This window comes from Malurus melanocephalus, unplaced genomic scaffold (assembly GCF_030028575.1).
Source record: "Malurus melanocephalus ecotype Western Australia unplaced genomic scaffold, MMel_1.1 scaffold_205, whole genome shotgun sequence".
Classification (NCBI taxonomy): Eukaryota; Metazoa; Chordata; class Aves; order Passeriformes; family Maluridae; genus Malurus; species Malurus melanocephalus.
Window position 1 is genome coordinate 532,453 of NW_026623437.1, and position 11,325 is coordinate 543,777.

At 41.6% G+C, this 11,325-nt stretch overlaps 1 protein-coding gene across 1 annotated transcript; it reads right to left on the reverse strand.

Annotated features, from left to right (window-relative positions):
• Window positions 1-2,167: 2,167 nt before the first annotated feature.
• Window positions 2,168-10,250, reverse strand: NME5 (NME/NM23 family member 5). Its single transcript, XM_057373722.1, has 5 exons — window positions 9,745-10,250; window positions 7,777-7,982; window positions 7,319-7,419; window positions 6,168-6,286; window positions 2,168-3,835 (listed from the first exon to the last, which is right to left on the reverse strand). Exons 1-5 carry the CDS (start codon window positions 9,871-9,873, stop codon window positions 3,749-3,751), a joined length of 642 nt encoding a protein of 213 aa, XP_057229705.1. The 5' UTR covers window positions 9,874-10,250; the 3' UTR covers window positions 2,168-3,748.
• Between the last annotated feature and the right edge of the window lie 1,075 nt (window positions 10,251-11,325).

Consider the following 11,325-nt stretch of genomic DNA (forward strand, 5'->3'; position numbering starts at 1 on the left):
AGTTGCAGATATGGTACCAGAGTTGTGTTTTGGGGTTTTTTTTTAATAATCATGCTTCAGAATAGCAGCACAGATAAGCAAGATGAGTTAGGAAGGAGTTCTTGGGGAACAAAAACTGATGCCATACAAGACAAATATAAGCACACCCAGCAAGGCACAACACACAGATCTTTTGTGGAAGCATCACTCCCTCAGCCCTAAAACACTCACAAGCARTGAACTGAATTCTCAATCCTTCAGTGTTACCATTATTAGAGTATCATTCACCCACTTGTCTGCAAACTGCCTTCTTCTCCCACCAACTGCTTCGTCTCACAACAATACCTCATTTCTGGCTCAGAAGACCAACAAAAAGCCCTCCCCTGAGCTTTGGCAGTGTCTCCAYGATCACTTGGCAGGAGGCAGCATGACAATGATCTGACAGGCATCCTCCCAAGGAGACTCCACACATCAGTCACGCTGCTGACACACTCCACACCCAGAGGAGCTCATCCACACCAGGGGAGATTCCTAGGTGCAGGCAGCTGCTCATGATTGACCATCCTAAAGCAGCAGGTTTTCCTGTTTCACCAACAGCAGAACTAGAAAGTACCTATTTGMTGTGATGGTCCTGGTGGCATTGCCATGCTGGTTGGAGCCAAGTCTGTGAGAGTGAAACAGAGCAGAAGGTAATGAGTAGAGAGGACTGAAGTCCTATTTGTAGTCCAAGGACAAATCTACTGAAAGGATAGTACTGCAAAAACAATTGCAAGTTATCTCTTAACGATGTGCAGTTTCCAACAAAATAGAACTAATTTCTCCTCCAATTTTGTTTTTTTAAGGGAAATCRAAGAGCCACAGTATTTTCAGAGGATGAGTTGTTGGGTAGCACCGAAAATGGCCATTTATTGTGCAGAACAACACAAATTATGTTGATGACTACTCTAACTGAATGAATTAAAATCAACACTGACCCTCATCAACTGTTCTTTAAAGGATGGCCAAGATTAATAGCTTAAATGAAGGAAGAAACACAAATCTTCTCTTCTTTTCCTACACAAAAAAAATGAAGGTTTGTAAATCTTCATGAAACAATCTTAAACATTTTGAATGATAGCCCCAAAGCTCTGACCAGTGACTCATTTCTGAAGCTTGGCACACTGGAACGCTCTGACAGATGCAGGCAAAGGGAAACTGCCTTTAACTGAGGCTTCTGACATCTTTAAAGTATGTCCAAGGTTCCTGGCAGTTTAAGTAYTCCTGAAGATAATAAATCCCTTATGAGACAGGAAGGCTGAACAGYCACATACTTCAAGAGTAGCTCAATCTGTATACTTCCAACTTCCAGGGCAGGCGAGAGCAAGCATATGATAAGCAAAGTTCCAGGAGGAAGTCTGTTGGACAAACAGAATTATGGGAAACAGACTGAACATTTTATGGACATAGCTCTATTCCAGCACTCAGGCAGTAAAACTAAAATGTCAAAGTTAAAAATGCCCAATAAAACTCAATAGGCAAGGCAATTATTTTGACTTGACAGAGGGAGAAGACAGGTTACTCATTCCCACAGAGAATATCTCACCTTGATGACATCGAATGGAAAGACATCTTTCAGTTAATCTGGGATTTTTTTTCTAAAGCTACATTTTCTGTGCTATGSATTTATAACCCTGGCCAAGCCTGTCTCACTCTGGGCTACATAAAAACCCAAAGACCATAAGAAATGTAGCAGCATGTGCCTCAACAGTCTCTCCTGTGGTGTCACAGCTCCCCCACGGGACCAGGCTGCTTGGCCATTTCACATCCCAGGACTGCCCCTCTGCTCACATCCACTTATAACTGCTGGCTCCTCAGGATCTCAGCTGGATCAGTACTTGCCCTGTGTGTATGGATACAGTGAGTCAGGATGGCACCCATGGAATGAAGGCAACTTCTCTCTTTCCACCTTYTCTTTGGAAAAAGGGAAACAAACATCAGCAATTGAAGGTGTTAGCTSCAACATCAGAGAATAACTCCACCATAGATGAACACCTGAATGACTGAGAGTTTATATTGTCTGAGTGATAAAGATGACATTTACAACATCAGCTGCCTTTGTCCTCTCTTCCATCCCCCAGTAAGGACCCACCACCAACTCTCATCCAACATAACAGCTCTGGCACAAAAGCAAAACAGACAATTTCAGCAGTAACATAAAGGATGTATTTATTGTCCAGCAGTATCACATCAAAATAAGCAAGCAACTGTCATAGTAACTAACAAAATATAGGGAAATGTGTTGTGAATTCACAGAATTTGAATTTCTGGCATCTTCAGAAAATGGATTTTTTTATTTGGCTGACAGGAAACCACAAAGCACAACCATCCTGTACTGGGAGCAATCAGACACATATGGGGACAATAATTATAGGCAAAATAAACTGGTTGTAAACAGATCTGTTTACTGTATTTCTAACCACCTCATATTTTTATTCTTTATTATTTGAGTGTTTAGGCTTTCTTTTTTTTTCCTTATCTTAGAAGTCCCAAGATTTTAGGTCTTGATACTGTAGGGACCAGTTTCTAAATGTTTATTATTTGGGCTGGCAATAGTGGTTTGTTCCACTGAGAGGATAAACAATTCACTTAAACAAGGTTTGATGTTACAGACAAATGACTTATGTTTCTCATAATTACTCAAATTGGGGAAGCAAGTTTTTTCATGAAACAAATTATGAAATTGCTTGTTTGTTTAGMATTAGTCAAGCATACTCATATTTCAGAGTTATGAAAATTACAGTTTTCTTCATTCTAGCCAGTCAAACCATAAGATACAAAACTTGAAGTTAACAGCATAAGTACAGCTCTTTGAAGAAATTTAAAAAGCCCCACATCCCCCCCAAAAAAATTAGTTACGTCATAAAAGGCAGTAGCATGGGATTAACCTGTTGTCAGTGGAAGAGCACTCTCTTGAAATTCTTCACCAGAACCCTTGAAAGTTTGAGGAAAACAACAGAAATCTGCATTCCTTTAGTAGCAGGATAACACAGGAAACACTCGTAAGGTCAGCTGTTCCAATTAAGCACCATTCTTGCAAAAAAATGCTACAAGACAACCTTGGCCCTTGACTAAAATCCATCTTCTTGTGATTTATATTCACTGAGCTTTTTGCCACCAAGATGGGAGAGGTGCATTCAATGTATCTTCAAATAAGTCCTTCAAATTACRTTCTGACAAAATACATCAGACTCAAGTGAATCATCTTCAAGAGCAACCTTGCCTGGGTGACGTAATCAGCAATTAAAATTTCAAAGTTGCTAATATGCCTCCAGYAATTATTTTYTACATTATATCCACATAMCTYCCTTCATAACTGAATTTATGTCTGCTAAAAAATAGCTGAAACACAACTCTTGGCTYCACAAAGCACAGGCCAGGTGGATGTTGTTCGGGAATCCACACTGCTCTAAGTGACTTTGCACTCCCACACAGCCAAACCAAGCAAAATGGGGGAAAAAACAGTAAGTCACACCCACTGAGAACATTSCCTTTTTCTAATCACCCAATGCCATAAACTTACCATGTCAATCTACATTCACTTTGTCAGTAGAGAAGGTACTAGAACCACTACAACATGGTTAAATGTAAGGTTATTTATCCCATGAAGACACAAATAGTTATGACAAGTGCATTTACTTCACACAGTATTGGTTATACMGTCAAAGGATACACCAGAGACGAAATACACATCTGTAAACTGGAATGCTTGAGATGATGTCCACCAAGCCTCTCACTGCTGATGCCCTTCCTCAGAGACACGATATTGTAGTTTAGGTTTATTAGGATTGTGTTCAATCAGCCAGTCAGCAAGCCAAATCTGTGAACAAAAAACCMAAATGTTTTCAGCTTTCTGTTACTTTCTATTAAGTGTATAGAAGAMTATCAAAAGCATTATTTGAAACCTCTTCCAGAGATACTCTCCTACTGTGCTGCAAAATTAAGACTTTTCAGAAAAAAATGGACATACAGATGACCTGTTTTTTTAAAAATGTTCTTTTAAACCTTCACAGTTTATATTGCTTTTGAACAATTCACACTGACCTTTAGAAGACTTGTCCTGGCAATGTTTATCTTTGTGAAAGGGTAAGAACATTTGAGCCATACTTCAAATAATTCAGTCAGTTCTGTTTTGGAATGAGGCTGCACTATATGCATGAAACTGCTTAATGAAGTATTACTGCTGACAGCACTTAGAGAYACTTCATCCAGTAATCATTCATTACAAGTTCTAGCCTTCTGTACTGAAATCACCTTACAGTTTCTAAAACTTCAAACCAAAACATGGTTACTTTTTGAAATCCATCTTCTAAGTTTTCCAGAACATCRCACTTAAATGAGAATGTGGGAGGCAGGAATGCCTTGAGTCCTAATTCCATCTGCCAGYCTGGGCCTGGCCTTAAGCAAATTAACCTTTTGCCTCGATTTCTCCACTTGTAAAGCAAAGTTTTTAACACATCCTTATTTACTTCCCAAGGCTGTTGACAATTAGTTTCTAGAATGCTGAATACAAAAAAACTTCATACCACACTGTGAAGTGAAGAACTGACAGAACAGCAGACAGAGAAGGCAAGCAACACTCTCCTTTTACTACCACAAGCAAAAAGGGTGGTTTGCAAAGAGAGAGCCAAGCAGAGCACCAGGACAGGTAAAGCCAGCAAGAATGGAGCAGTTGGAAGAATCCAAGACAGAAATGGAAAACAAACRAACAAAATATCCCAAAACACAAAAGCCCTTAGAAGAACTACTTTGGGAAAAAAAGAAATCCTAAAATCATTTGAAGCCAAATAATTTTATCCTGTATTACTTCAGGAATTGGCTGAGACAATCTCTGTGCTGACAGCAAGTATTTCTGAATTGACAGACGCTTTCTGATGCCATTTCCAAAAGGAAAGGAAAGAAGAAGAACAAAAAAAAAACAACCTGGAAAAAACAAAACATTCCAACACTCTCMCTGTAAGGCACCTAGCAGATAACAAACTGAAAAGCAATAGGCAGTATCTCTTTGTGAAGCACTATCAAATCAACATTATTTTCCTTCTTTTACAAGGTCACAAACATTATGGACAACAAAGAAGGTACAAATAGAATGTTTTTGGCAAAGTTATTGACATYGCTTCATATAGCTTTCTTATGAGCAAGGAAGGAAAGCGCTGTCTCAATGAAGTTACTGTTARATACCACATAATTGACTAGAAAATTGTGCTAAGAATGTAGATTAACTGGAAGCCAAAACAATGAGTTAGAGAAATGGGACTTGTAACAAGAAAAAAATCAGTATTTAATATAGTGAATAGATGACTGAAGGGAAAGAAGATGGGAATACTCCTCAAATATACAATAGGTTGCTGCAAAAAAAGGGAGATATTACATTGTCTCCACTGTCTTCTGGGGATAATAAAAGAGGAGGGAAAAAAAAAGGTAATGGGCTTAAAATTGGAGCCAGGAGATTTAGGCTATCTTTTAGTGAAAGCTTTTAACAAGTATAATTAAGCACTGAAACCGATTGCCTAGGGAGACTGTAGATTCTCCATCATTTGGAGTACTAAACCACAGGCCAGACACACATTGGTTAGGAACAGATACAATCGGTTTGGCCTTTGGGCAAAGGAATGGACTTCATTTCTGTTTTCTAGATTTCTATGGTAAYAGTGCCAGACATACAGATAAAGTAAACAAATTATAAAGCTGGAACAATCAAAGTATCTTAAATGTGACCTCATGTATAAYACATAGCTCACAGGAACACCCCAAGTGATTTTTAAGGCTTTTTTTTTTCCTGAAATGTATCCTTTAGAAAAATGCAATGATAATGATGATAAAATCCACCACGACTGCCAGCAAGTTGTCACATGGATTAATTATCTGCATGCTTACAGAAGTACTAGTATGAATGACTGGAACTAAGACACAAAAACATTTACCATGTTTTTCCAGATGTAAGAAAATTGATTTTGTTGAGGGATTGWAAACATACCCTTGCTTCATCTCTAACAAACAAATCAACTTCTTGAAAGCAAAYGTTATTTGAGTAGCTCATTAGTTGACAGCTAAAACAGCACAGCTCTTCAACAGCWGAGTAGTTCTCCTATAAAAAGAGACTTTACTAACACCAGGTAACTGCATCCCASAGCTGACAGCACTGCACATACCATGGGGTCTGCTGGCTTCTCTTTGTACAGGGCAGTGAGCCCGGCCAGCAGCGTGGGTTTCACGTACAGGTTCAGGTAATCCCGAGCTCTTTGCCCAGTGGGAACAGGTTCCAAGATTGCTGTAAGGAAGAACCACAGGTGTTAGAAAGCAACCTGTAGAGTGATTAAACCCAGCATTCTTTCAAAGGTTGTTTATATGTGAGCTGCTCTTTTCCTTAATAAGTTAATAATACATCATTGGTTTTATAGCTTCTCCCACAACAAACTGCAAAGAAACTCCCTAAACTTCTTTAAAATGTCCCTGAGGTAATTTTACTAATTACAGTCTACTACAAAATAGGGGGAAATCAGATCATCTGGGGAAAACCTCTATCCTTGAAGATGCATTTGGGGCAGAAGGAAACAATATATCCCATGTTCAGCACTTTTCTTCTTGCAGTCTGAAGCTGGTTTCTGAAGACCCTAAAAATCTCACCTTTAGTCTTGCTTTGTTGTCAGGGTGAGGAGAAGAGACATGGTTTACAATGGGTAAGGTTGGCACAGAAGTGCAACATGTCTGATTAAACTCACTGATAGAGCTGACAAAAATTATCAGTACACGCCTTTTTCTAGCAGTTTCACTTGCACCTTTTGGTGAAAAGACAAATCCTGTTACATTATAAACAGGGATCCTCTGGCAGCCTTTCCAGGTTCTCAGCCCCTTTTTTCTGGCACCTTACTTTGGAATTGCACTATCATGTGAGCATCCAGCTGCTTTTGAATAGGAATTACTCAGCTGGAATCCAAGAAGAGAGTCAGTCTTCTCACGTCAACAGGAGTCTCCAGGGCTGACAGTGCCAGAAAAACTCGCTGGAGTGTAATAGTTTCCTATATCCTCTCATTTACCAGCTTTGTCTGCTACAGYTCCCAGAGCAGAGTTTGAAAAGTGGAAGCAATTTCTGTAACTGCACTGGCTCTTCAGATAGATTTTTGGTAAGCCTTTCATAGCAGAAAATGGCAGCTTATAAAGAGATCCACAACCCTATAAAGCAAACAAACCCAACCTCTTCTAAATCAATTGTATCTGGAGTCTGGGCAAGTAATACCAGGGAAGAACAGGAAAGAACTCTATCCTCCCCACGACTGGCAATGAACCAACTATACCATTTTACCTTCTGGGAATATGAATCGAATTTCTTTCTCTGCTGAGGAGATGCTGAGACTGCCGTGAAGCCCATTCCTCAGCTCATCAGTCCCATAGAGTGCTCTTAAGCTAAAAACAAAGGAAAATAACTGCTTGGAGGGCAACTGCAAATCCCTTCCAATTCTCTGCAGCCTTAGAGTACAGAAGAGCAATAGATATGAACTAACTAACGAGATGTTGGCTTGATTGTCTTTTAAACATAAGAAGTAGCTACCTAAAACTAAGTTTGTGCACTCAGCGTTCCCTRTAAAATAGGTGAATTCTGCATACTAAAAAACAATGGTGAAAAGCTGTTACACAAACCTGAAGAGATAAGAAGCCTGTGTCTGTACTGTACAAGCAAAAACTTACAAAAAAAAAATTCTGATCTCAGAAAAGAGAATGACAAAATCTTACTGACTTGCCCAAAGCCAGTCAGTGASTTACCTGTGAGGATGAGTTATCCTAGCTCTTAGGCTGTTGGATGGTCCAAGCAATTCCTTCCAGTATGAGACTGCATGATTTCTAGCAAGAACCATAGCAACTATAGGGCCAGAACTCATATAGGCTGTTAAATTGGGRAAAAACACTTTTCCAAATTGTTCTGCGTAGAAGTTGCTACATTGCTCTGGGCTTAACTGGAGCTTCCGTTTCTATAAAGTGTAAAAGACAAAAAAATAATTTAAATAGCTTGCTACATTGAAATAGCTCAGAGCATAAAAGGCAGGATACAGTACTTCTGCTGCAGTCATATTTTCAAGTGCAGAACACAGAGTAACTTCTGAAACTAATCTGAGTCTCCCAAATCTGATCCTCTTGGTGAAACACAGTAACAAAGAGCAAGTTTTCCAAGTTGATTAAGCAAACAGCCCATTTAAGTAAGATGTGATTTTAGCGCAGGCAAACTAGAGAATTTTCTAACTGCTGGATGACAGAGCACTGTACAGAAAAAATGAAGAGTATTACAAAGGCAGGATTTTATTACTCAGCTGCTACAGCATAATGTTCTACTTTTAAACAAGTTTCTCTCCAGCCCACACTGTTAATTATACAATTGTTCTAYCTTTCATTCAGTGCTTTGTGACTCTCCCAATAGCTGCCTAGCCTGCAGGTGGCCAGGATCAGAACAATTTGGGGAGCTTATCAGAAACCACAGGGCAGACAATAAAGTTTTCAAAGTGCATTCTTTGAGCTCAAATTTATACAACACAAGAGTACTGTATACTTAGAGTCCTAATAACTTTGGTGTCAAAGTGACTGCAGACATCAGAAGACTCAACTAACATATTGTAATTAAATAAACAATCTATTTTGTCTCATCTTCTGATATATAYTGAATCAACAGAAACATGSAATGGTGTGGTTTGAAAGACRTCTTAAAAAATCATCTTGTTTCAAACCCCCTGCCATGGGGACACCTTGCAMTAGATCAGGTTGCTCAAACCCCAAACCTGGCCTTGAACCCTTCCAGGGATGGGGCATCCACAGCTTCTCAGGGCAATCTGTRCAGGGCCTTACCACCCCTCATGGTGATGAATTTCTTCCCAATATCCATTCTAACCCTGCCTTYTGTCAGTGGGAAACCATTCCCCCTTGTCCTGCCACYCCATGTTCTTGTTTWAAGTCCCCTCCAGTTCTCTTGGAGCCCCTTTAAGCACTGGATGGGGCTCTAAGGTCAGCCTGGAAACTTTTCTTCTCCAGGCTGAACACCCCCAGCTCTCCCAGCCTGGCTCTGGAGCAGAAGGGCTCCTGCCTGTGGAGCATCTTCATTACCTCCTCTGGAGTAGCTCCAAGAGATGAATAAATAAATAAATGCAAATAATAAATACAAATAAATAAAACAACCAGAAAGGTGAGGAAAGAAATGAAAAAAGCCAAACCAAATAAAACAATGCGGGGAGGAGGGGGAGGGGCCTCCCCGCCYGCAGGAGCGAGGGCGCAGCGCCCCCCAGCGGCCGCCCGGTCCGGTATATTTGAATATTCATAAGCTTATTTCAATATTCATAAAGTCCATTTACTGCCAAAAAAAGTGAAACTGAAAATTAGTCAGGTTGCATCAGGTATTGAACTAAATTAATTCTCTAATATTCAGTTGAACCCTAACCCTGAACGATGCACTCTCCACAGAGTCACTTTGGAAAGTTCACACATCTGCTCCGTATGTTTGGTAAATCTGAGTTTATTAACAAAGTCTGTATTTTCCTGAAGTCAGCAAAATAGTAGGTCTTCCCTGTTCCATCCCATGCACCAAAAAGCATCTCCTTACAGAATCTGGAAGCAATGTTTGATGATGTAAGAAAAACACAAATCAATTTTTGGATACATAAACTCTTAGTTTCTGGCTTGATTGCTAGAAGTTAAATATTCTCCTGATTTATAAACTACAGTTATTTTCGCTGGAGCACAGCCTGTTACCTGAATGATGTGGAATCCTGACCGGAGAATGACATGCTCTATTTCTTCTTCTTTATCGATGACATCTGGTTTGATGATAGCCAGAGTTCTTTCCACATAAATCTGAGGTTCAGGCATTATGGCCTCCATCCTGACTTTTRAGTTAGAATTCAGGTGTCCCTTTCGTACTGCAATGACACCAGTTCATGACATTTGGAGTTTGTCTACCTAGGGTGACACTCRCACCCACTCCAGGAACAGAGGGTCACCCCACTCACAAAATCTACACGAGATATTCTCTGCACTCATTAGCAACTTGTAGTTCACATTCCCATTTTCAGTGCAGTGGCATTGCGTAGAAAATAAGCCAAAAATATAATGTTACTTACTGAGTTAGACAATGTATGAGGAAAGAGAGGCATTATCACACAACTTGATGTGGGKTCCCTGTACTCCCACACCCTCCATCCACCAACTATGGGTTCCTTCAAATCCCAAATCTGTATWCTCACATATCAAGATTGTGGTGTGGGACTTACAACTTGAAACAGCTAGTCAACCTGTAAGTTTTAGCTCAATAGTTACTTAATTCCTSTWTTCATGGGCTCCAGACAAAGTGCTKRTTTTCTGACTGAGCAGATGCACTGGCAATTTGAGAGCACAGAACTGTGTTGTGAGTGCTCTCACAACCAGTGACGGGGTTTCCTACAGGCTTGTGACTAATTGTGACTTTCTTTTCATCACAGAATCGTTTGGGTTGGAAGGACCTCAAAGACCATCCAGTTCCACCTGCCATGGGCAGGGACACCTTCCACTATCCCAGGATACTTCAAGCTCCATCCAAACCTGGCGTTGAACAGTTCCAGGGATGGGGCAGCCTCTCTTTCCTCTATGGGAGACCTGCACCAGGGTCTCATCACCCTCACAGCCAAGAACTGCTGCCCAATATCCCATCTAACCCTGTCATTTGTCAGTGGGATGCCATTCACCCTTTTCCTACCTCTCTCTGCCTTTGTCCTAAGTCCCTATCCAGCTCTTTTGGAGCCCCTTTAGGCACTGRRAKGGGGTSTAAGGTCYCCATGGAACCTTCTCTTCTCCAGGCTGAACACCCCCAGCTCTCTCAACTGTTTAGAGAGAATTGCAAGAGCAGGATGCTGCGGGGGGGYCGTGTCAGAGCCTCACAGAACTCACACAATGGCACCTGCTGCCCTTCCCTCGCCCACTGCCCGCCGTGTCCCTASGCTCTCAGCCCTGGCTCACACCATCCGCCCTGACCAGACGCAGGCACGCAGACTCTCCCTGGCTGCAAACACCTGTTCTATGCCGCAAAGCCCGCGGGTCACCCACTCCACCTGCCTCGGGGCCGGGGCCGGGTTCTGTACTGCAGCCTCGGGCACTCGGCCGATCCGCCGCCGTTGCCGGGCGATGGCGGGCTCAGCCCCGGGCACAAGATGGCGCCCGCGGGCCTCGGCGGGGCGGGATGAAGATGGCGGCCGGGAGCGGTGTGGTGATGGCGGCGAGGGCGGAGCGCGCCTCACAGCCCGGGCCCGCCGCGGGTTCCGTGATTAACCGGGTTCGCGACTGCCCCGGGATGGGCTCCGT